The sequence below is a fragment of the Notamacropus eugenii genome, chromosome 1, assembly GCF_028372415.1.
Source record: "Notamacropus eugenii isolate mMacEug1 chromosome 1, mMacEug1.pri_v2, whole genome shotgun sequence".
NCBI classification, from domain to species: domain Eukaryota; kingdom Metazoa; phylum Chordata; class Mammalia; order Diprotodontia; family Macropodidae; genus Notamacropus; species Notamacropus eugenii.
In genome coordinates, this window is record NC_092872.1 from 464468071 (window position 1) to 464495315 (window position 27245).

A 27245-nucleotide genomic window follows, 5' to 3' on the forward strand; every position below is an offset into this window, starting at 1 on the left:
AACCATAGATGTACATGCTATAAAAAATGTTAACGGTCACTGAATGCATATACAGTGGAACCAGAATAAGGATTGTTATACTTGAAATACCTTCACCCTTCTAGTATTTAACTCTGTCCTTCAGTGAAAAGGGTTATTAGATGTCACCCCCTGCACAAAAAAAATGGAAGCATAGAGATGGTAAAAAAAATTGTTATATAATATCACATTTATTAGAAATAATAATTATGACCAATCTGCCTAGTTGCTTTATGCCGGTGCTACAGAGCTCTGTAATGCCTTTTCCTGCCTCCTGTGAAATTTCTTGGGGGAGAGGAGTTCTGATATTCCAGTTTGGGATTCAGGAAAGCAATAATGAAAGCATGGGAGGCAGGGAAGGACACAGGAGAGGGTCACGGGAGCATAGGATGGACCTGTGGTTTCACCACAGTAAGGAATTTGTAGGTTCACTGCCGAAGCTGGTGCAATTCATTTCTGTAACTTAGAGAATTGCTGGGAACATCAAATAGTTAAGACTTGCCCCAGATCACATAGCCAGAACGGGGACCCAAATCTCCCTGATTTGAAGGCAGTTCTGTCACTAAGCCACACTGCCTCCTAAAAGTAGGAATATTAGCAAGGGTAAAGATAGTGAAAGAACTAATTCTATGTAAGGGTCTACATTCTGCTAAGTAATTTCATTTCTACCACAGAGGGAAAAATAAGAGCCTTATGCTTTAGAGACAGAGTAATGCTCTCAGGCCAAAAAGGTCCTCCATGGACGGTCACCTCCTTTTAGGACCACACCTTCACAAGCAGGTTTCTTCGCACTCTGTGCTGAGTCTGAAAGGAAAAAGATCTATGTGCTGGGGTTTAGACACTTACTAGTTGTGTGACCTCGGTTACGTTCCTTCTTCTCTCCGGGTCTCAGTTTTCTCACATATAAAATAAGGGAGCTGACCTTACCTAGATGAGGCTTCAGATCCCTTTCAGCTGTAAATCCTATAATAATACATGCTTGCGGACTGATTGATTGTTCCTTGGCAACAGGGCTTAAGTATTGGCCTGGAGCCTGTGACAACCATCTGAGCTTGGCCTGAATAGGGTACACATGGTCATTCACCACCAGGGGGACAGAGAGCTGGCTAACAGGGTAGGGAAAAGTATGTTTTGTTGCCCTGTTCAGTTTTCAGTCAGGTTTTATGGCTATGAACATCCTCCACCCACCCATCCACCCCATCCCTTGCCCTACCCTTGGGAAACCAATACTATTGTCATTTTCTTCTCCCCAAACACACACACACACACACACACACACACACACACACACACACACTCACTCACCCACATAAATACTCACACACACAGGTGCAGAAAACATCACGTGCAGATCAAGCCCCGGATTCAAACACTCGGACACTAATTGCATGTATTCCCTTTATTGAACTGTACTAGTTATTGCAATCAGATTAAGTCACATTTAAAAAGCAGACCATCCAGTTGCACTGAAACCGATTATATTCATTACATAGTTTTAATCACTGTCCGGTGAACTGGCAAATCCAATCAAAGCATTAGTCTTTAATTAAAAAATTAAAAAGGAATATTCAGACGACAGCCAAGCAATCACATCACAATGCACAATTACCTAGGATTGCAATTTAAAAGGAGTTTAACAAAGCAACAAAAAAAAAAAGGAAAGAAAGAAAGAAAAGAAGGAACAGAAAAAAATCACACCTAATCTTTTCTTCATTTTTTTTAGGGGGGGAAACTATCAGTATAATACAGGAAGCAACGAAGGACAACAGCACCAAAAAGCGATCTCTCTAACGCTAGAAACGTAGTCTGCCGCGGAAGCTCTCAAAGTATACTAGCTAAAGCGGGACAATAAAAAATACTGAGCATGGAATACTTTTAATCTCTTCCATTAATATTCATTTCCAGCTGCTTATAATAGCAGCGCCTCATGGCCAAATCATTAGAGTTTTACATCTGGGTTGCAAATGACACTTTGATTGGATGTAATGCTCAAATGGCCCTCCCCACTGTGTCTCCGTCAAGTCTTCTGCAGAGAGGAGTCCTGTAGTGCCAGAAGCTTACTGCGCGTGCTGGCTCAACGTGTGGTTCTGGAAACACGAGAAAAGGAGACACGCATGAGGGGCACAATAATAGAAAGCATGTCCATACCCTCCTACTCAATGCCATTTACGCGGAGCGCCGCATAAAAGCTTCTCAATTATTACCAAACAAAATGTAATAAAGAAAAGGGACTCGTAAGTAACAGCTGCCAATCCGGCACATTCACTTTGTACTCAGAGGTCTGTTAATGCTGGCACAGACCTGGGCGCCTTCTCTCGCCCTCTTTCTCTCTCACTCACGCTTTCTCTTTCTCTTTTTTGAGACCAGTCAAGTATGCCCATTGGGACATGAATACTCAGAGAGAAGGGGCAACGTCAGGGGAGGGAAGAAACATTAAAAGCCCCTCCCCCCCCTTTCTCCTCCTTGGGAATTATCTTTGCTGTAACAATTAAGAGGAAAATAAATCTCTTATCACCTTGAGACCTCCCCGCCACATTTCCCTCTTTTTATTCTCCCAGAAGTGGCTCCGAGGGCTGGCAGGGAGAGGCACCAGATTGCGCCCTGCACTTCTCAATCCAAGAAACACTTCAGCAGTTGCAGCCGAGCTGTACCTACAGCACAGAAACCACTGATGTGCCACCCTGAAGGAAAAGCACTTTTTTACGGAAGGGAAGCCTTGGCTGTTGGGGTAAACAACTTCTGTGCTTGGGTGCTCTCCCCCATTGCTGTCCCCATTCGAGCAGGGCTGTAACCAGCACCTGCCACCCCAGAACTGCTTTGAGTCGAGGAGGGAAGCATTACAATCCAGTCATGCTGCTTTGTGCCAGAGAGAAATAAATCATGATGTAATTTAGGGGCCGGGTCTTGGAGCCTCTAACCAAACAGTTTCTGCTTCCTGGGAGAATGTTACTTCTTTCACTTAGCACTCAGAGGGAGGGCGCTCCATCAGGGGCAGAAGCACACCCTCTCATAGATTGCAGTCGGGTCCTGTTTTGACTGACATGGTCAAAACCCAGAGATTAGTGGCCTAAACTGGCCTCACTGGTCTCAGAGAATGCTAGGCTCAAATAATCCACAAAATGAAGGGGAAGTCGGTTTCACCTACTCCCTTGTTCAGAATACAAACTGTAACCTTTCATAAATTCCCCACTTGGAATCACTGAATTATCCGTGCTAAAAAGAACCTTAGCTGTCATTTGGTCCAATCCCTTTCATTTGGGATGGGAACACTGAGGCCTGGAGGAGGACAGCTGACTTCCCTAAGATCCCATAGCTGGTAAGTGGTGGGTTCAGGATTCAAACTCAGGCCTTCTGGCTACAAGTCTAGTTCACTTTCCACTAATCCACATCATATTCCTTATAAAAAGTCCAGGTAAATGTTACAAAGCTCACAGGAAAGAGGAAAGAAGCAAAACCCACTCAGTTCCAGAGGACTTAGCTGGGCTACCATAATGGCATCTATCTAATGATAACTGTCTTGTGAAAATAGTTAACACATGAATCTCCATCCCTGGGCCAGGACACTCCAGGTAGCCCTGACCCCATTTAAAGCCCGGGTAGTTTCCAGATCATGCAGCACCACTAACTGACCACCAGGTGTCAGAAGTGGTGTTGAGTTCCTAAATCTTGCTCCAAGTTCTCTGGTACAGGAGAAACTCTGAAGATAGTTTGATCACAGGAACATGGGATCCTCTATCTAGAGCAGGAAGAGAAATCGGAGGCCAGACAAACCCACAAATCCCTCATTTTACAAGTGAGGAAACTAAGGCCTGGGGAATGTAAGGGACTTAACCAAGCTGACATTGGGACTAGCACCTGCACCTTTCAACCAACTACCAAGGTTACACAACTTTTTGTCTTGTATCCATTTGTCTTTCTAAAAATCTGATCACCCAAGACAGAAGTTTAAAATATGTGAGCTGGACAAGAGTGTAAGGACTTAATAGTCTAACGGCTCATTTAACAGAGTTGAACATGAAGGGCCAGAGAGAGGAACACACCACTGGTGGACTGGTGGCAAAATGAAGGCTCCTAATGGGCAGGTCAGAGCTCTAGGAATTATTACAAGTGGTAGTTTTGAATCCCAGCTCCAACTCTAACTAAGGCGCCTTGTACAATTCATTTCCATTCTCTAGATTTGAATTTCTCCATCTCAAAACTACAGAGGCTGGACTGGATGATCTTCAGTATCTCAGCTCTAAATCATACAGTCTTCCCTTGCCATATGCAACTTCTAGTCCTCATAAGGCAAAGATGCAAAATAATGATGGTACATGCTTGATAGGCTAAATTAGATAATTATTTAGGGGGAAGATATACACATGCCTTTTCAATTTAGAACCTAAACTCATCTTGTATATGAACCAGAAGATTATAGGGGGTTCTGGAAATTTAATTTTCTTTTTTATAATGGAAAAAACCCTCCAATTTCTTCTTTTGAAGAAGACTATGTAACTGACTGGTCAGCTAGGAATCTGTGGCCAGCATTTCCATACAAAAGGTATGGGAGGAGGGGAGGGAAAGGGTGAAAAGAGGAGTAAAGTCACCAGACAGAATTATTATTGGTAAATAGATTTATTGGTCACAATGATAAACTGCTCCAATATTATTAAAATGTGTGACCTCCCAAGGTGAGAAAGGAATTGAGGACAGGTTGTTTTGTTTGGTGCAGGTGTGTATGTGTCTGTGTGTGTGTGTGTCTGTGTGTGTGTGTGTGTGTGTGTGTGTGTGTCTGTGTCTGTGTGTGGTCAGTGGGGAAAGAAAGATGAAAACAACCCCAGTCTCCTCTTGGTCCTCTCCTTTTTCTCCAGCCTGCTTCAGGCTCAGTGTGATAATGACTACCCCAATCTCACTTTGTTAGGATTCTATTTTTAGGTTGCGCTGAATACCACTGATAATATTCAAGGCTAAGGAGCCACCAGTTCACCACAGTGGGATCGAAGCCTGGCCTCTCCACGCCAGAAGGGACCCACCCTCCTTTAGGTGGTATCATTTAGGAGATAATGCACCATCAGCACTGAACACAGGGCGCACACTCCACCGTCAGGGAACATGATTTCAAACCTGTGTGTCTCTACCATTGATTGCAAGAGGCAGGTCAATAAAGGAATGGTATGTGACTCTAAATCTCATAATGAAGCTCTCTGAGTGAAGCCTCCCCCTCCCATGAGCACACTGAGACAGCAGAATGCACTGGCGCCATTCTGGGTGACCTCACCATCCCCCCCTCCACCAACACATACATGGTCAGCCCAATCCTGCCTCCATACCTTTGCTCATGCTGTTCCCTGTGCTTGGAATTCTCTCTCTCTTTGTCTATCTGAACCCTGCCCATCCTTCAAGGCCTAGTTCAAGGCTCTAGAAAGTCTTTATTTACCACCCCAGTCCAGAGTCAGAAACATTGCTTTCTCCCCGTGGCACTGCATGTTTACATGCCAGTTTTTTAATGTTCCTTCAGATTGCCTCATTTGTGTCCATGTATTGCTTTTCCCCAATTAAACCAAGAGTATGGACTGTGCTTTTGTCTTCTCGTGTATCCCTAAGGAACCTAATAAAGGGCTGAGCACACAGTAGATACTCAATAAATGCTTTGTCTCTTGCCTTGCCAGCAGTGAGCTACACTTCCTGTCTAATCCAGGCCATATTATTCTGACAGAAGAGCTCAGAAGACTCATCTTCCCTCACAAGAGACACAATACAACCCACCCCACAGGGGCTAGTCATGGCCAGTCACAGACGCTGTGTTTCCTCAAAGCACGGGTCTTTTTGCTTCAGGACTTCCAGGGATCCATGATTTCAGAGGTGCTTATTAGAGGGTCTTGATGACTTAGAGGACAGTCTGAGAAATACTGTGGTCGAAACAATTCTCCACACTGTAGCCAGCTTTGTCGTGAGCCTCTTCACACTTCGAAAGGCCGGTCCTCAGACAACAGATACAAAGTCTGTCACCTAAGCCTGCAGTGGAATGGATGCTTTCCAGTTTCTTAAGAGGTGCCAGAGAGTAGGCCACACTGGTCTGGTCTTTGCAAACCCTGTATCATCTCCACTCCACAGTGAGGCAGTGGAGGAGAGAATGAGTGAAGGCAGGGTGGGCTATCTATCTATCTATCAATCTATATCCATCTACCTATCTGTGTGTATGCATGTATATATGTATTACACACACATATACATATAGGCATATACACATGTGTACATTACGTGTGTCTATACACATATATACATATATATCCATATACACTCAAGAGATTTGAAACTCATAAGGAAATTAAAGGTTACTGAATTTTACTGGAATTTTACAGAAGAGAAAGATGAGGTCCAAACAAGGTGGGGAGGGGGATTTGACTTGCCCACGATGACGTAACCTAGGGAATAAGTAACTGAGAAAGCCAAGATTTAAACTCTAGTCCTCCAAATCCAAAGATAGCTAACAAACTCCATCATGCAATTAATTAAGTTTTCCTCTACAAACAGACATGGTTTGTATTTTCTTAATAATTAGTATTTCACAGAAAGATAGTATTAAGGAGAGAGGGGCATTTCTTAAGTCTTCTTTATTACCACAATCTCACAAAATTACTAGAAAGGAAATGACAAATTTCCCTTTATATAGTTCTTTAAAAAAAAAAAAAAAGGAGCTTTGGTTTCACTGATTAGAGAGAACTTCCAATGTGGAAATTTCCTCTACCAATGCAGACCCTGAGGTATTTTATAATTTACTGCTTGGGGCACCGAGAGGTTAGCTAAGTGACTTGCCCAGGGGTCATGGATCCAAGATTATCAGGACTGAACCTAAACCTTCTTGGCTCCTCTCAGGCATAGAGAGAGACAGAGAGAGACAAAGAGACAAAGAAAAGTAGGAGAGGAAGTGGATGGGACGGAGATCGGCGATGTTAGGAGCAGCCCACACCGTACTACCTGCATGACGTTGGCCAACAGATGGATGGCCTCTGAGACCCCCTCACTTTACAGATGGAGAAACTGAGTCCCTGAGCAGAGAAGGTGGGTAGACTGGAATCTGGTGCTTGGTTATTTTCCTATAAATTCATTGGCCTGGAAACAATGGCTGCATTCAGAGGCCCTGGATCCAAATCCTGTATCTGATACTTAGGACATATATGACCTTGGCCAAGTCCCTTAACCAATCTGGATGTCAATTCCTTTTAATGAAGGAGATGGGACTGGACAAAGTCAGAGGTCCCTCCTAGTTCTATATCTACAGTCCTATGAATGCTGTCCTCCCTTGTGCCATGGCCTGGGGATGAGCACCTTGTACTAAACACCGGGAGAAAGGAACCAAAGGTAGATGGAGGTATCTCAAGAACTGGAACCTGTTCCCAGAGGTCAGGGAGACAGGGAAAGAGCAGATGGGAGCCCCCAGCTCTATTTACCTCTCTCCTTGCTGAGCTCCTAAGTCAAGCAGAAGGTACCAAGTAGGAAACAAAGAGGAGAAGACATAGTCTTTGCCTTTGTGGCATTCCAGGCTAGTTGGAGGAACAAGACTTACCTACAGAAGGAGTATTTTAAAAAAACAATGAAGCAGTGTGTGCTTTCATGTCAAAATTAGTGGGGTAGAACCTGTGTGCCTCCAAAGAAGTGCAGAACCATCTCTGCTAAAACTTAACAAGGCAAGAAAAGACCTGTCAGGCAGGCTCAGAACTGGCATTGGCTCCTACCAAGGGTAGGGGTGGGGGATGGAGGTACCAAAAGTGCCCCTTGTCGTCGGGGCCTCCCGATTACCCAAACACCTGTGCTAAGTAACCAAGCTGATCGGCTGAAAATTCACACAGTTCAATAACCCTAGAAGAAGCTACAGCTCCTTCCCCCCATGGCTGTGGGCGGCAGTATGAGGGATATAGGGGAACTTAATCAAGCCTTCTTAAAGGGCTTCTTCCACCCGGCATGATTCTCACATGGGTATTTTGGCTTAATGTCTATTTCTCTGTTTACGCCTGTACTATATTTAGTCCTTTCAGAGAAGGAGGAAAATCGGTTTTTAAAGATGCTACCGACACCGAAACCGAACACTTCCTGGCCTCATAAAGGCCCCGGAGGGGGAAGGGGGTGGTGGTGGTGGAGGGAGGCCCACTCTGATGGCATTCACACTAGGGCTCTCCCTGCCTGCCAGCAAGTCACAGGTGTACGACAGAGGAGCAGGTGAATAAAATAAAACAGCAAAGGTGGGGAGGGGAGTGGGGGAGAAGATGATGGTTTGAGGCCATAATCCATCCGCTCTGTAGTGTAATTGTGCATCTGCTATAGATTGAGGTATTTGGTACAAGCCTGTTCTGGAGACAGAATGCCTAGGAAAGCCATGCTCATGCACCCCAGGACCATATGTTAGAGATGGGTGAAGGGGCGGCATGGGGAGGCTGGCAGACCACTCTGGATGCCAACAGAAGCCACGAGCATCCTAGGGAGGCAAGACCCCATCTGGGATTGAGAGAAGAGTCAAAGAAATTGCTCTTTTTTCCCCCTCTGTAGCCAAGGCAAGAGGAGCTGTTGTCTTTGTCGTGTATTCATTCAAAATACTTTCTCACCCTCTACTCTGTGCTGAGCACTGTGGGGGATACAAAGATAAATACAGGATGGTTCCCACCTGGAAGGACTCACAGGCTACTAGCTGGATTCTTTTCTCCTAGAACAACCCAAAAGCTTAAAGCCAGAGGGGTAGAAGGATGGATTGGCCCAACTCAGAGGTCATTTCTTACAGGAAGCCCCTTCTGACTTAACCTACCCACTCAAATGATCTCCATACATATATTCATTGGCATATTATTATGATTTAAATTCTTCAAGAGGTTTTGTTTTGCTTTGTTTGAACACATTTGTCTGATTTATTTCTGTAGTTAAAGCTAGGTGGTTCAATGGATGGAACACCAAGCTTGGCATCAGGATGACATGAATTCAAATCTGGCCTCCAACACTTATTAGTTGTGTCATTTAAACCCTATTTGACTCAATTCCTCATCTGTAAAATGGGGGCCACGTTGGAGAAGGAAATGGCAAAGGAAATGGCAAAGGCTTGCCAAGAAAACGCCATCGACAAAAGTCCGTGGGGTCATGTAGAGTCAGATGCAATTGAACGACTAAACAACAGAGACCCTCTCCCATGGTGCTTAATAAATATTAGTTCAGTGAAAGAGAATATTGTTGAAGACTAGTGAAATAGTAATACTAACTCACAGTCCTCTAAGGTTTGCAAAGAACCTTCCTCATAATAGTCCTGTGAAAGTAGGTAGTGCAAATATTATCCCCATTTCACAGAAGAGGAAACTGAAGTTAACAGTACAAGGTCACACAGCTAATGAGAACTGGGCATGAGAACTGGGGCATGAACATGAATTATAATCTTCTGACTACAAAACACTTCCTTTATCGATAATTATTTGAACTCCTACTCTCCTGCCTAGGTGACCTCAGACAAGATATTTAACTTGGGTAGGACTCAGTTTCTTCATCTGTAACATCAGGCAACTGGACTAGACAGTATCTGAAGTTCCATCCAACGCTAAATAGATGATCCCGCCCCCTTTTTAAGTCCTAAATTATTTAGCTCTTGTCCACATAGTTCTCTCATTGTTTCTTAGCTTATTAGCCTTTTTTTCCTCTTTCCAGCTACAATGAAAGTGCCTTGAGGCCAAGGCTAGGCAGTCCACTACTCTAGTCAAGTCCACAGTGCTTAGCCCAGAGTTAGGCAAGTAGAAGAGGATGGAAGCTTGTCCTACAGGACTTGACATTTTTCTAGCCCTTCCTTCTAGACATCTCAGAGCAAAGAAGACAAGGTTCTCCTCCCAAGAATCATACAAGCAGTGATGAAGGCTGGCAATGCTTGGGAGGTGTGAGAGGAGAGCTGCTAAAACATTCCTTTGTGATGAGCTGACATGATGATGACGATGATGGTCCACTAATCACTCTGGATGCTTTTTCTCTTCAGAGACTACACCAACTTGTCAAGAAGGCTTGAGAACTTCCCCCCTTGTATTTTGGCTTCTTCTCTAAAATCTCCTGACAATGTTATTTTCCATCTTTGTTGTTCTTACATCCAACCTGTGTTCTAAGCACACTCAGTGTTTCCTTCTTCCCAGGATGATATTAAGGAGGGACATTTCAAAATGGATAGCCTCAAAGTGGCCCTGTGGGGAAGGGAGTGGGGGAGGATCATGAGATCATAAATTTAGAGCTGGAATGAAATGTCTTATTGCTCCGTTGTATGAGTTGTGTCTGATTCTTCCTGACCCCATTTGGAGTGTTCTTGGCAAAGAAGCTGGAGTGGTTTGCCATCTTCTTCTCCAGCTCATTTTACAGATAAGGACACTGAGGCAAACAGGGTTAAGTGACTTACCCAAGGCCACATAGCTAGTATATGTCTGAGGTCAGATTTGAACTCAGGTCTTCCTCACTCCAGACCTAGTGTTCTACCCACTGTGCCACCTAGATGCCCCAGAATGGAACTTATAAGTGATCTAAACCTAGCATCTCATTTTACTGATGAGGAAAGTAATGCCCAGAGAGAGCAAATGACTTGTCCAAGGGCACACAAGTAGTATATAGCGAGTCAAGGATTTGAAACCAAGTTCTCTCACTCCAAATTCAGTGTTCTTTCTACTGGACCACCTTGGCTCAACCTGCAAAGACTTCTCAAGATTCTTCTGGGCTTAAAGGTGGAAGAACTGAACTGCCACCAGAACAAAGTGCTAGGGCGCTCAGCCTATCAATTCATGTTGCATGATTGCTAATATACATGGCTAAGACGACATCATACCCAATAGTCCTGAACCACCAAGCTTGCCCTCCAAAGGTAGCACCTTTTCCTCCAGCTAGATCATAAACTCCTTGTAGGTAGGAAAACTTTCTTTAATTTTCTCTGAATCCTCCTTGAATATCTAGCATTTAGCATGGTGTAGGACACACAGTAGGAGCTAAATACGTGTTATTTTGATGACTGTGGCCTTAAAAAACATGCCTTCTTCCTTGCTCGGACAGGCTCTTTTTGGGGCCCTCCTGGCTTCAGAGTGATTATCAATATGTGGCTCTTTCCCTCCCAACTTGATTTACTTGTTTTCTTCTTTTGCTCAATAAAGGAGCCATTCCCTGATTATTTCTTAAAGAGGCCTATTCACTGAACAGACATTAGCTCACTCTGAGTACCTGAATAGGCCAAGGTCTCCCATTGCATCCTGGGTCATCTCCAGTCATCCTGATGAATATCTAGTCACTGGATCCAGACGGCTCAGGAGGAGAAAGTGAGGCTGGTGACCTTGCACAGCCCTCCCTCATTCAAAACAAAGTCAAATGCAAGTCATGTCATCATTTCTCTGATGTCATGGTCTTCAAAAAGAAGGATGATCACAGACAGACAGAAGTGGTCAGAAGACTCTGATTCAGCTCTTGACTGAAACACTTACCAGATCTGTCACTGTGGCCAAATCATAGGATTATAGGATAGCAAGTTGTAAATGGATCACCTAGTCTAAACCTCTCATTTTAAGAAGCAAAAACTAAGTTCCCCACAAAGAAAATACTCTTCACTGTGTTTGAACTTCACCTGTTTTCTTATCTGTAGAGATAATATATGGATTACCTAACTCACAGACCTGTGAAGACAACATATTATAAACTATATATGAAAATATAGAATTACTATCTTTTACGTTATCTGATCTGAACCTCACGACAAACTTGCACTATCATTATTCTCATTCTATAAAAGGAAACTGAGGTAGAGAGTTTAAGTGACTTGCCCAGGGTCACAGAGCTAAATGTCTGAGACAAGATCTAATTCCAAGTCAAATACTCAATCTACTCTGCTAGCAGCAACCTAGCAGAGAGCTGTCATCATTGTCACAAGTCCTGTTTCAAGAGAGAGGCAAACTGTCACTTTGCACTCCTCCTTCTCTGTTTCTATCTGCATTGCCATCTAGTTCCATGAGTTTGAAAATTCTAGCTCCAGCAACAAAAATCAGCCTTTTTTTGTTTTGTTTTTGTTTTTTTGTTACCAGTTTAACTTTAATAAAGAAATTACTCTGGGCAAAGTACATGGGCCGGGCCCTACCTCAACCACTGGGAGATAAGTATTCCCTGTAGGGGACTGGGTAGGGATGAGAGAAGTGTGAAGCTTTACTAATTGCCAGGCTAGCCCTCAGCTTGCAGTAAGGGATGACCACAAGAGGAGGCGCTGTAAGAGAAAATGCAGAAAACTAGATGAAAAGAATCTAAGTGGGATACCACAACCATTCTCCTTCCTTTCTCTTCCTTTTCTCACTCCTTCTCTTCTTTCCCTCTTTCTTCCTCTCCTTCCTCATTCTTTTGGGCTGTGAGTACAGGCAGCTTTGCTCCCTTTTCTGCTATGTGGTGCTGAGGAAAAAAAAGTCACCTGTGTCCCCCCTCCCCTTGTCATTTGTGTGGGCTTATTTTTAGAACAGTTTGACAATCGTCCAAGGGTCTAAGACGAACAGATGGCCTGTCTTAAAGCTTCATATGTTCACTAGTTTGCACTTCTGACAAACAGTAAACGTACTCGAGAGCGTGCTATAAACAGGGCTGAATGAATACTCAGAACACAATTTAGTTAATACACTTCATTAAAACTGAGAGTGATATCCATGGCTCCCTCTAAAAGCCAGGTGACATCCCTCCTCCCTGTCGGGGCAGCAATGCTAAGCTGGCATATCTGGGGTTCCAATTCCTTTTCTTCTCTCCACCCTTCATTCCCCACCCTAAAGGAAGCACAATCTGTATTTATCATGCTTCACTGGTATCTCACCCATCACTGAAGAGTTGGTTTGTGGGGTGGTGGTTGTTCCCCACACTCACCCCACTCAAAACAACAGCCCATTGAGTTATCACGAAACCCGTCAAAACCACATCAAGGTCAACCTCCATTTGCCTTGGAAGAATTCCTGAAAATGGTCTGTCCAGGCAGGCGGGAAGCAGTGTCTCCTTTACATGAAGGAGAAAGCCTGTGTGAGGTTTTTCCCTTCACCTCCCAGACAACAAGCTAGGCTGCTGTCTGCCACTCTGGATCAGCAGGAAGTGAGTGTCACACACCATGCTTGGCCAGGGAATCTGTCTTGTGTGAGTGACTCAATTAAATTCGGAATTCCCAAGCTTTTAGGAATCTCTATTTTGAGGAATGGCACATGGAAAGAGAAGGAAAAAGTGATGTAATGGAACAAATGTGGAGAATCCAGTGCACTGGAAGGGCTCTAGCCATCTCTTCTCTCACCTGCCCCACAGGGCCATCAGTAAGCCTGACACCAGACCAGGAGTCCTAATTCTGGTTCTACTATCAACTAAGCTGCATGATTTTGACCCAGAAGCACAATGAGCTGCACTGGGAGGAGGTAAGTTCTCTCTCACTGGTGATCTTTACATGGTGGCAGGCATACCAGCCTTGGTGGTATGCTCAATCATTTGTCAGGATAAAGCAGGAGGATCATGGACCCATCCATCAGTTACACTGAGAAACAATAGAATATAAGCTCCTTAAAGGGAAGGAAGGTTTCACTTTCAGCTTTGTATGCCTTGCATCTATAGTGCTGGGCTCGTATGGTGCTTTTAAAATGTTTGTTGATTGACTAGTTGATGCTTCAATTCTGAGTTGCTTCCAAAGACTTAACTCTCCTCAGTTCCATTCAGGGGTCATTTCTCTAAAATGGGTAAGAGTGACCCATCCTCCATTTGAAAGAACACAATTTTTAAACTTCTTGGAATCTATTGAGCCAGAGAGAGCATGGCAGACTTTTATCAGTCTCCCATTCAAGCTAGACAGAGGGAGTATCCCACTCAAAGCTTAAGAAAGGCAGCACGGTACAATGAAAAGAGTAACAGTAGAGAACGTGAGTCCAATTCTCACTTCTGCCATACTACCTGTGTGACCTTGGGTGAGTTATTTAACCTCAGTTTCCACATCTGTAAAAGGAAAAGGTTCAACTATATGGTATCTGAGTTTCCTTCCAGCTCTGATGCTATTTATATCCCATGAATTCCCTCTCTCAGAAGCCCATTTTCCCTTTTGTAAGTCCAGAATACGTAGGCCTGAACTAGAGAAGGTCCACAGCTGGCCTCTCTATCGAGTGGGAAATATCTCATTCAGCTGGTCAGTATCCTCTCCATAAAAACACTAGATAAAATGTTGTTGTGAAAGAAAAAAAAGTGGAGCAAAGCCCAGGGGAGCCATGGTTCCCTACTGTGGTGCTTTGGAAATAAGACCCACCAGAGAATATATTATTAAGAGAGAACCAAAGTCTTCTATTAGAGAACCTACCCCGTAAACACACTCTGATTCACACAGTCACCCAACAAAACAAGGCAACTAATAATAGCTGCCCTGGGGGAACTCAGGCTCTGGGGAATTTTACTCTAATATGCAAATGTCCCCACATCAGTATGTTTCCTTGCCCATGCCAAGGAGCAGAGGATATAAAGGAAAGATGTTCTGTTCCAAAGCAGCCTCGTAAAAAGAGGGCAGGGAATGGAACTGTTATTGTCACAGTCAAATACAACAATGAAGTATTTTTAGAACCAGACAACCAAAGATTCGAACCTCATCTTGCTTCCTACCCACCATCATTGCTATACTCTGCATCCTGGGAGAATGTTACTACTGTTTCTCCAAAGAGTAGAAAAGAGATGGAGAGCATATCTGATCTTATCCTAAACTCTTTAATCAGAATCCTAAACTCTTTAATCTAAGGCAAAAACAGTTTTGCTGTTGATGGTGGAGGGTATGTGTGAGGATGGGGGTGAAGAGGTGGTTTGGGGGTTTTATTATTAGTTTTTCTTTTGGATTGGGGATGAGAGGGCAGCCAGGGGCAGATGACAGCCTAACCTCACATGGAAAGGCACCTAAAATCAGGGTGACCCATCCCCTAGAGAGTTGGATCCAGATCCCCACAGAGATGAACGCCTAGAAGCTGCAGACAGGAACAGCAAAAGAAAAGAGAACAGGGTCCTGTTATCTTTAATTTGGTTTTTAGGCATGGCAGTCTATGGATGGACCATGACAGGGAAAAATTTCACCACTTCCTTGCAAGGAAGTTTATTTCCCCGCTCCACCCTGGGATGCTGGCACTCTGGGATAAAGTCCCAGTTATCATGCCCTAATCAGAACTGTAGACCTGACTCCATTGCTAACTAGTTGGGTGACTGAGCAAGTAATGGAATGGGCTGCCTCAGAAGGTAACAAGTTACCTATGAATGTAGGTAACCAGGTGGATCACACATCCACTTCTCAGAGAGGTCATAACAGGGAATGCCTAATGGCTTGAATTAGATGACCTTTGCGCTCTCTGCAACTGGGAGTCTGTCATTTTAAAATCACTTACATTCACTCAAACTCAGTCTCCTGAATTGTCAAATGGACATTATAATGCTGGCCCCAACTTACATAATAATAACTAATATCTATACAGCACTTGGAGAGGTGTGCAAAGTGCTCTATATACAATATCTCACTGGATCCCCAAAACTCTGAGGTGGATATTATTATTCCCATTTTGTAGATGAGGAAACTGAGACTTGGAGAGGGTGTGAGTAGCCTGATGATCCCACAGCTAGTAATTGTCCAAAGCAAGACTTGAATCTAGGTCTTCAAGATTCCAAGTCCTGAACTCTACCCAGTACACCATGGTATGTCGACTTCACAACAGGCTTGCTGAGAGGATCATCTGAATAATAGATGTGAAAGCAAGTTGAAAAGGAAAGTGTTGTGTCCATGGAAGGGATTATTATTATCTACAGAGAGCTTCCTGGGCTGCTATACCTCAGAAATTCTGTCATTAAGGACTGAATGCCTTATGTGTAGACAGAATGGGTGGCTGCCCACAATATCATGATGAATGGCACTGGGAGTTCTCCCTTACCCAAAAACACTGCTCCCAATTGGCCTGGCACATTAATTTAGGTTTCCACTATCAAAGTTACTCCTTAAGAGTGTTTTAAGAGAATTACATGCATTTTGATTGGACTAGGGCAGGTTGTCATCTGGAAGGGTTAACTATACTTTCCTGTCTTTATTTCCCCACCTGTTAAAAAGAGGGAGTTGAATTAGGTACCTTACAATTCTAATAACTTATAAAACACCATCAGATTCTAAGAGGAACACATGAGCTGGAATTAGTTTATCTGATTTGGTCTTCAACATCCATTGTCACACAACGAGAATAGAGTTTGGCAAGAGAAAGGAAAGGTAAGATCAGACAAAAAGGGTTATCTGGGGCAAGCCACGTGGGACCCTCAGTGGGGAACCTCAGAAGACAGCAGTGGGCACTTGGAGTAGAGGGAATGGGTAGGTAGGAGGGCAGTGAAAGGAGAAAAAACAACTTCCCAGTTGTGCTATGTGTTAGATGTTGATCCACAATGGGCAGGGTTTTGCCCTTTGCAAGAATTCCTGCCCATCAACCCTTCTCCACTCTTTGGGACAGCTATTGAGGCAGGGCTGCTTTCAGCAGATGTCAGGGAAAGCAAGGACCATGCTGGGACCAGCACCTTCTCATCTTTCCCTCAATACTTAATGTGTTCTCCAAACTAGTTATGTCAAAGCCGGGCTTTAAGACAAAAACTAGGCCGTTGACCTCTTCCCTTCACCATTACGGAAAGCCTGGGCTAGCATCTTCCCTCAGCCAAAAACAGATGGATATGCCAGGGTCTAGTTCTTGTCTCTGCTTTTCTATGTGTGAAATGGGCCACAGACTCTTTTTCCCATGTTATCTCTTTCCAACAACCATCCTTACAAATGGCTTTTTCCCAGACACCTCATAATCCATTCTCCAAAAATGATTCATAGGAAAAATAAAGCACTGCTCTCCAAAATCATAAATGGAGAAACTGTGATCGCCAAAGAGGGAGGGAGGTGTCTGACAAACTCAGGAAATCTAAGTCATCGAGTAAAAAGGGTGTTTAATTAAGGATCTTTATTACCCCCTTTTAAATGTGCAGGCTTCCAATTGCACTAGTCAATACCATTCAATTCAGTAAACATCTAATAATTATTATATGTAAGGCACTAGACCATGGGTTAGAGATGTAAAAATGAAAAAAACACAGTCCCTACCCTCAAGGACCATCCAGTCTAATAAAGGGTAAACAAAATGTCCACAAAATAAAAGAAACATAAAAAGTAGCGTGTGACAAGGACAAAGAGCTCTAGGACAATTTGAGGCAGGGATACTTCAGCTGGCAGGAACATGTAGGAGGAGGATAAAAGGAAAAGAAGAGTTCAGATGAGGAGAGAGGAGGAGGAGGGACTGTATTCCTGCCATGCCTGGTAGGGGGTGGAGATGGGAGTAGCCTGCAGAAATTAGTGAGAGCACAAAAGCAGGATGAGAATGGGAAAAGCTCGTAGGCTACTTTGAGGCAGTTCTGTGGGATGAGGGAGAAAAATGCTGACCTTGAAGTCAGGGTGATCTGAATTGGAATCCTGCCTGGATACTAGCTATGTGACCTTGGGCAAGTCATATACTCTCTCTCTGCCTCAGTTTACTCATATGTAAAATGAGAATAGTTACAGCACCTATTTCCTTTAAAGCAATATGTAAACGGTGATTATTAAAAATTGGATGTGTAGGTAGACTTCTCATTCCATATCCTTTTCTTTCTCTCCACATCTGGAAGACCAAGGGCTAAAAACAACCACTTATCTAGAAAAGATCCTTTATCACTGAATCATCCAAAGATATCACCTTTTTGTATGAATCTTACCCACACAGGCCTGTGCACATACTACAGTAGGCCATGCTCTGACATGAAGCCTGGGCCTCAAATATTCAAATACTAAAGTTGCTGGGTTGTTGTTTTCTTTTCTCCCCTGCCCTGATCCACTGAGGTACTCCCCCGGGTATCTGAGATTTCATTCTGATTTTTGAACTTGCTTCCAGACCCCTTTTTAGCCTTTGACTAGAGAATCCTGGAATGTACTGTCAGCTTTCTATTCAATACAAAAAGCACTGACCAACTTCCTACTATGTGCAAAGGACAGTGCAAAGTATGGAGTTATCCAAAACAATGCCCTATTTCTTTTGGAGAAGGTCCTCACAATGTGGCCCACAGGAGGCAATTCACTCCTCCAAAACGTGTAGCAGACCTGTCCTAAGCACCACAAGATAAATCAAACTTCAGCCAACCAAAGCCCATGGAAGCTAGAACAATCATACACCTATGCTTCCATCCCTGAAGTGTCCTTTACTAATACACAGCAGGAGAATCCTAGAATCATACAGTATAGCCTCAAAGTTGGAAGGAATTCTGAATATATTATTTCATTATTTCAAGAAAGAGGTCCTGACTAAAATATGATCGTTTTCAGAGCTGAAAGTCTCAGAAGAGGAAGTTCTAGGGATTATAGGACTCAGAGCTAGAAGGGATGTTCAGAATGGTTTAGTGTATGTACCCCACCCCTTCATTTTGAAAATGAGGAAACTGAAGCCGAGGGAAGGGAAATGACTCGACTAAGGTCACATAGGTGGTAAATAACAAGGATATTTATTGGGGAAAAAAAAAATCAACCCAGAAATGTTTGCTGTGATGCCAAATCCAGTAATCTAACATAATGCACTTCCTCTTTTCCTAGTGCCTGGCCAAAGTCTAACCTATCCCTACCCTCCCACACAAAACATATGCTGATTAGTTGCCCACTCCTAGCTCAGACTCCTATTCTTTGTCATTCTCACCACTCTCTAATTCTCAAATACTTTTCAAGAAAGATGGGATTTGGCCATGGCCATGGTCAAGGGACTATTTGATGATTTTTGGCAGTTTCCCTTCAACAAACAAAAGAATGCAAGATAAATAAACTGATAAGGACCTTGGTTGCCTCAGTTTCTCCATCTATAAAATGGGGAGATTGAAGTAGATGAACAAACACGCTCTGATCCTTTGATTCTCTGGGGTCACATGGAGCTTCTGTCTATCCCCATCATGAAACAGGGAAAACTGAGATGACATATTTGACTCCTTAAGAGAGATCATGGGTGAGATACAAATGCTAACACTTATCAGTCAATCTACAAGCATTTTTTAAAAATGTACCTTCTAGATGCCAAGTACTATGTTAAGCATGGAAGATAGGAAGACAAACGTGAACTAGGTCTTGCATTCAAAGAGCTAGAAAGCTAAGGACATATGAAATATAAACAAAGACAAGATAAATTTTTGTGGGTGAGGGTACAAGTAACTGGCTAGGGGGAAGAGGAAAAGTCTTCATGTATAAGGAGATGCATGACAACAGTTTTGAGGGGAACACTAGAGTCTAAAATGGTGGAAACGAGGAGGCAGAACTTTCTTGGTATGAGATACAGTCATGGCAAAGACCAGGATGCCATGGGAGATGGACAGCAAGAAACTTGTGCTTCCAACAATGAGTTTGCTAAGACAGAAAATGAAAAGAACTGGAGAAATGATGGCAGTAGAGAAGAATGAAGAAACTCTGGAATAGAATTATACCTTTTGCCAAAGACTTTCTTGACTTTTCTCCAAAACTAGGAGCAGAGAGAAGGAGAAAGGATCTTATTCCCCACCTTAAAAAAAATTTTCTGCTTCCTTCCCAAGTCTTCACATCTTTAAATATATCAAACTGGCTAGTTTTATAAGAACTGTAAGTAAAGTACAATATATTTCTAAGTCTATATCTGATCAACTGACGATATCTGTAAATGGATTTTAAAAACAAAATGCATTTAATTCCATTTCCCCAAAAGTTATTTTTTTAAGGAAAAAAAAAAAGGATGAAAGAATGTTTCTTTACTCTGATTTCAAAAATATCCTTCCTAAGAAGGAAGTCTGGGCTCTCATACTATTAGCATGTCATACTCCCCCTTAGTCAAACATAGCATGACTTCCCCCCAAAATGGTTTCCACAGTCCACATGGTGTGGGTTCCCCATCCCCTCAAAGTGCCCCCAAATTATGAGAAGAGAAGTTCCAAAGACAGAAGACGTACCTAATTTGCTGTGATGAATTGTGTGCATGCTCCAATGACCAAAACTGCAGCTGAGACCTATTATATTTAATGATCAAGACGTTCCTTGTGAAAACACTCAGGCACACGTGTCATCATGACTCTGTCTGGACAGGGAGCCCAGACTTGGGGGAGCAAGCCAAAGAAGAGTTGTGCAATAAGACTCCAAAGATTGGAGGAAAGAAGGGAGTCGGCTGACCACTGTCCCGGAACCCAGCCCCACTGAGAGAAGGACTTTGCTGCATGCTGCCTTAAGTGAATCTCTGTCCCTTCAGAGGCCTGGCTCTGGGTCATTAAACATCTTAAAGGAGATCTTATGCATTATACTGATACCCAGTGGCTAAGAAGACCTGGTCACGTAGGTAGGAATGTGGAGAAGACAGCTCTTAGCAAGCTGAGACTGGCTAGTGAGAGCTGGTCAGTGGCGGGGAGGGGCCATGTCTACAGCTGGAGAATGAGGACACAGGCAAGTTTTCACTGTCCGCTGTGGAGGGGCAGTGGTGGGGAGAATTCAAAACGGCAGATAACCTTAAATCATTGACTTGGCAGTTATAGGAACATGGTGCCTCCTACCAGGAAGGCATGTCTAATTTCCATCTGGGGGAAAATTGGTATAAGTGATTGATTATATGTTTTCTTGCCATGTAAGCAAGATCTGTCCCTCCAACTGTCCCTAATCCATGACGCTCATCCAAACCTGAACAATTCAAAAAAAGAACACTATTCCTTCCTACCTCTCTGATGGTTCCTTTCCAGTTCCAAATTAGATTCTATCAAGAGCCCTTTCCCATTACCCATAACTTGCTCTGTGCATACCCTTACTCAAGAGACTCTTGGCCCACATGTAGGCAGCTGAAGTGCCTACTGTGAGTAAATCCCATTGTTGGGTGCTGGGCTCACTAAATTAGATAGAACACAAGCCCTCTTCTCAAAGAGTTCAATATCTAATGGGAAAAGATATCTACTCAAGTAAGAATGTAAAATAAGTATGAAGGCAATATTTAAAGAAAGTTCTAGAAGAAATTTGATAGAGAAATCACTTTTAGATTTTTGTTGTGGTGATTGTTAATGTTGGATTTGTAACAATTCATTCAATTCAATCTAATAATCCAAAAAGTATTTGCTAAGCACCAACCACATGCAAAGCGCTTTACCAAACACTAGGGCTATGAAGAACGAATCAAAGTTGTCCCTCACACCAAAGAGCTGAAGTTCTTCTGGTGCAAAGGAGAGGAGGGAACCTGAGCTGGTCCTTGTTATTCATTTCCATTTATTTGTATGTTTTTTATAAATAACATACATATATATGCATACTTGTATGTGTATGGATAGATATAGTATGTGTATATATATATGTATATATATATATATATATATATGGTATGTGTGTGTGTGTGTGTGTGTGTGAGAGAGAGAGAGAGACAGAGAGACACAGAGACACAGAGACACAGAGACAGAGGGGAGATGGGAGAGGGAGAGAATGTACTTTAGAGCAGGTACTGTTTAGTAGACACATAGCAAGCACGTAAGAGTGCTTTTTGATTGACTGTCTGTGTCTGGTTGCTTCCATTTGCTCAGGGTCCACCACAAGGCTGGGGAGCTACTTTTCCCCAACAGAATGGGAGCTCCTTCATGACAAGGTCTGTGTCTTATTTTCGTTTCCACCCTCCCTCTTCACACTGCACTTGGTATAGTAAGTACTCAGTGGATGGTGTTGACTGATGGGAACGATGCCACTCTGTATCAGAGCTATTGCATGAATCCCTGAGGCCCCCCCTCCGACACTAGCATACTAATCACGTGTCTGGATTTTGTAAAAACTTCAAAAGAGGGAAGGGAGGGTCTGTGTTAATTATTGACACAACAAAATTAATTTTCCATCTATCTCTCTTCCGCTCCCCTCTCTGAGGCACCTCCCCCGCCACCTCTCCTGTGAGCTCTGATGCAATGTTACTGACTGGCACTCTCGAAATGCCAACTTGCATTTCTCATCATTAATTTCTTTCTAAATGTCATTAGTAATTGTTATTGCCAGACCAAAGAGTGCAATCTGGGCCTTAATAAAGAAAACCCAGCTCTCATTTCTTTTCTGGTATTAGCACCTCTTGGCCAGGCTGGGCCACCAAATCCTGGCAGGGGCTGGGGGGCTCCATTTCCAACCAGTTAGAAAGACGGATTACTATATCCAGAGGCAAAACATGCCTCATTTTTAACATTAATGGATATGAACATGTCACCCTCCACCAGAGGAGCCGTCTGTGAATGCATCCTTCAGGACACCAAACCAGGGAGGTTTCAAAGGTGAGAGGCCCAGACTGGCAGTTGTGAGCCTGCCACATGATCCATGTGGCCAATGGGAGGGACTCTTCCTTGGGAAGCATTTGGTTTCTGTGTCCAAACTCGGCATTTTCCTGGCAAGGATTCTGTTGCTATGAGCATTCAAGGGCAGGAGTGCTGGAGGCATTTGCCACTTTGATGATGGAGAATTTCTCCCATTCAAGATCTGTAGTAATGGAGAACCATCCAGGGCAACCTTAAGTGGAGACCAGCTGTAATCTCTAGGGATAGAAAAACAGCCTAGGTCCGGGGCAGAATGAAGCAGGGTTTATATAGGCCCTAGGAGGTATCACCAAAAACGTCACAGAAATGCTTCTCTCTTTTTTGGAGGGGTGTTTCCTGAATGGGCTGCTTTCTTTTCCAATGGCTCCCCAGCCTGCCATCACAAATCGCTTTCCTACTTAAGTAGCCTTGAGTTGGAACTGCGTCCTTCCTCCTGACTGACCCCTGCTTCTGCCCCTTCCTTCTCACTAAACTGAAGGCATTTGGTCCCAGGGGCAAGCAGTAACCATTTGAATGTTGCAGGCAAGAAGCAGCTTCCAGTGAACACAATGGCTGCACAGACATTGGGTCTTGGCTGCTTCCACACATGCCCATCTGTCAGGATGGCATTGTGCCGCCTCTAAAGTTGGTTGGACCCTTGCCCCAGGGCATAAATGACAGGCAACAATGGGCAGAGACAGGCAGCCTGAGGACCCTGTTCCAAGCGCCATCTCGGCCCTGAGTAGAGCCCTCCAGGTGCATCAAGTCCCTCCACCCAGCACTGTTATGCCTCCTTTCAGTTTATCATGTTGACTGATGTCCCAGGGCACACTAATGACTCAGCCACTGAGTTTCACCTGAATTCCCTCTCCACTTTCCTCTTCTCTTTTCCTCTTTTCCTTCTGCTTTCCTCTTCTATCCATCTTGAAGGCGAGTGAGCTGTTCAGGCTCCTGTAAAGCTACGATGACACACTGTGAGACAGCGTGAGTCATAGAACAGTAGTGACTATAGCCATGGCCAACTAGAGCAGAGAAGCTGCCTGCCTCCATGCTGGCTGCCAAGGGTGGCATTCAACCCAGGCATGAGAGCCCCCTCTCCATTCCCATCACCTCCTGAATCTTTGCCTTGGGCAAAGGCAACAAAGGTGATACAGCTTTCATTCATCAGGCCCTGCCTGACCACCCAGGGCTACATTACAGCCATTTCAAACTTGTAAGGGACTTTAAGAGGACACCATTTCTACCCCTCTGCCTCTAGATTCCAATGCTTTGTGACAAGGAATTACAGACCAGCAAAGTTGGAAGGGATCTGAACAAAGCCCCTCTCCTTATAGGTAGAGAAACTGAGTCCCACAGGGGTCTCAGAGAGGAAAAGATTTGCTTCAGATATAAATCAAATTACTATCTGAGCCAGGACTAGAATCCAAGTCTCCTGATTCCAAGACCAAAGAGAGGGTGGTGATGTGACATTTTTAAAACTCTGGGAATAGGATTATTTTGCTCACTCCAAGAATTTCATGACCACCCTATAGTTCTCAATGATTCCAGGCAATATGTTTCATCTGAAAGTTTTCAAGGAGAGAACAGCTCCTCAACACACCCATGTATATAATATGATCTAGTGGAAAGACCACTGGGCTTGAGACCAGAACTCATGTCATACCTCAGAAGCTGAACTCCTCTGAGAAGCAGTTTTCTCATCAAAGACTAGCAGCAGGAATATCACTGTAACCTAGAGCCACAGGGGTACCCAAGGCTCCAAGTCAGACTCCAGTGTAAACACTAGCAGAAACTGAAGGAGCAGCGTTCTAGACCCCATAATACCCTCTTGTGTACTCCAGCTTCACACCAAATACAGGTTCCTGGTCTCATGACCATGGTTTCTCCCAAATAACAAGCAGGATGCTTAGCCAAACTCTCATTTAGAAACCAAGCCCTCTCCTCAATGCATACCACTGGGCCCTGGCCTGCTCTCCATCTTTCACCAAAAAGAAGCTGCCTTCTGGTCTGTGAGGAACCTCATGAACAGAACTTTCTTTAAAAGAAACTGTGAAGGAGGGAAAGAAACCTGATACTTACAGAATGCTCAGCCAAAGAGTAAAATGCTAAGTATGTGCCTAGAGCACTTTTAATTTTTAATTATTATTAGTTATAATTATCTGACTGTGTTTGACTGAAGCCCGGCAATGCAGTGGGAGAGGATGATATTTTCCTCTGAATTTATTAGTTTTATGAGGGGACCAATGGGTTTTTTACAGATGGGTTCAGTGTCCTTTCAGATTCCTTCTTCTCTGTCTTTCTTTCCTCCTTCCAGCCTCTCCCACCCTCTCTTCCAATCTTTTACTTGCCCTCTCCTTTCCTTTCCAAAGCGGCCCCATCTTTCTGATTCCCCAGCTGCTTCAAGTCTCTCCTTCAGGGAGGGGACAGCTGCTGGGTGAGATTGGAGCCTCATGCCAGGAAATCCAGCTAATGGCTGAGACACAAAGAGAAGTCTCGTTGGAGAGAAACACTCCATTGGCGCAGGCAACAGAATGATCCCCCTAAATTACGTCTTGTGTGTAAATTCAGGCAGAGGGAGGAGGTAGGGGAGGAGGAAGGGCAGGGCCTATGGGATGCTTCCAGAATCTAATAGTCCCCCCCCCCCCCCCCGAGGAGTAGGTTCTAAACCAAGCTCATAGAAAAAACAATGTGAGTTAGGGAAGTGTTTCTGCCACCGCACTGAGCCTCAAGGTGAGGAAGAGGCCAACTTGGAACACCATCTTCATAGATGGAATGGAGCAAAGGGCAGACTACCCTTCTGTCTGTACTCAGGGATCTTCACCCTCCCAACTGGGTCAGTTTAGGAGAAGACACAGAGAAAGAAAAACAGCGGAGTAGGCATGTCTCTCACCTCCCAGGGGATCAGGAAATTCATAAAGATCACAGAATTGAAAAGAGCTTAGACCTGAGGTAGGGAACCTGCGGCCTCAAGGCCATATGTGCTCCTCTAGGCTGTCAAATTTCTACTTTCCTTAAACTTCTAGTTTGGGCTCAGTCAAAAGGCCACACCTGAGGACCCCAAGTGCCACATGTGACCTTGAGAACGTAGGTTCCCCACCTCTGGCTTAGAGACTGTTTGGTCCAATTTGCTCATTTTATAAATGAGGAAACTGAGGCTCCAAGAGCTATGAAGAGACTTGTCTAAGATCATAAGGATATAGTACACTCAGGATTAGAACCCAGATCCTTTAATTCCAAACCTAGCTGTCTCACTCCAAAGTATAAAGTTTTCATACTACCGTAAGAATTTTGTGGAAAAAATCTACCAGGTTGTTTGGTTTTCCAGAAAGTGAAAAATACTCACCATCAGCAAACAGGAAGCAATCAGGGGTTGAAATTGGCCATTTTGGACTGAGAATAAATGATTTGATCTTCTTTCCCACATGAGTTTTTACCCTTACAAATAGATTTTTCTTTTCCATCCCTGTAGTTATTTTGACTGCTCTCTTTTGGAATCTTTCCAATTCAGGCCACGCTCTTGGAATATAATTCAATTCAATTCCACAAGCACTTATCCTTATCAAATGCTGCTATCCAGTCCTGTATAAGGCATCATGGGTCAAAGTAACAACTCACAACTGCACAACCCTTTCATCACAACAATGGTCCGAAGCAGGTGCTAAAAGTATGATCCTTCCCATTTTATTGATGAGGAAAATGAAGTTCATAAAGTACTATGACTTGCCCAAGGTCACGCAGCTGAGAATGTCTCTGGTTCTAAGGGCACTACTGAGTCTAAGCTAAGATTTCTGCCTCCAAAGGGATTCACAGTTGTGGAGTCAAGCTGTATACAAATGGCACAATTATGAAACAATGCCAAATAGCATGCTAGAAAGGGCTTGACTAAGCATCACAAAGTGCCAAAAGTATATGGTCCAAGTGGTCTGTAAACCATGTTCTGAACAGAGATGGCCCTCAAGCCTTCATTTCTCTGGCCCATCACCTACTTCTTCACTTGGAGAAAGCAGACAAGCAGTGCAGCCCAATGCCTGTCGCTGACTGACGCGACTTGACACCGTGCCTGCAAGAGGAGAAATCCTTTCCCTCCACGGCGGCCCTTGGAACACCTGTGCTTGCAAGGACCTGGCAGGTACCCTGCTCTCTCCCCATCTGAACAGTTCGTGGGTTGCTTGTTAGATCCCTAGCTTTGCTTTTAATCAATTGTAATCATTTAGCAGGAAACAGTATGATTAACCACACACAAGCAAACAGCATGAATTAATCCTTTAAATACAAATGCTCTGCCGGTGCAGCGCTGGTTCCTTTGAACACAAGTTGTTGAGAGATGTACGCACATATACACACACATGGAAGCCATACTCCCAGTTTCCCCCCTCCCCAAAGGTCTCAGGGGCTACAGCTTACACTGGGCCCATCCTACGGAAGAGGGGGATAGAGTCTAGATCAGGAAGCATGGAACAGACTCACCCTGAGCCTAAGATGCCCACGTTCCCAGACTGTTGGATTTAGAGTTGGGAGGAACTTCAAAGTGATCATGCATTTCAACATTCTTCACTTTGCAAATGAGGAAATAAAATCCCAGTGGGGGTGTCGGGGAGAGGGAGATACCCAAGGCCACAGAGTTATTGAGTAGTACAAATGATTCACACCCCGGTCTTCCTTCCGAGTCCAAATCCAACGTACCATGCAACTCTAGTCCAATGACTGAAGTATCCCTCTGTCCACTCCACAGGCCCCAGCTACAAATAACAAGAGGGCTCCATCATAAATATCTATTTCCGCTATTTAAATCCCTTGTTGTACAAGTGTTATAGCTGGAAAAGTTTCCAAAGATTGGTTGCATGCACCCATTAATTCACCTTAACAGACACTGATTAGGTGACATTAATAACCTTCTCTCTCTCTCTCCCTAC

General features: G+C 43.9%; 1 protein-coding gene across 6 annotated transcripts in view; it reads right to left on the bottom strand.

Annotated features, from left to right (window-relative positions):
* Positions 1-1402: 1402 nt before the first annotated feature.
* Positions 1403-27245, bottom strand: part of ZNF423 (zinc finger protein 423) — a 417541-nt gene continuing 391698 nt past the window's right edge. For all 6 annotated transcript variants that reach the window (XM_072632160.1, XM_072632164.1, XM_072632159.1 and 3 more), the window contains one exon: positions 1403-2105. In XM_072632160.1, the coding sequence (XP_072488261.1) occupies positions 2076-2105 (30 nt within the window). In that variant the 3' untranslated portion in view covers positions 1403-2075. The remainder of the gene's footprint in view (positions 2106-27245) is intronic.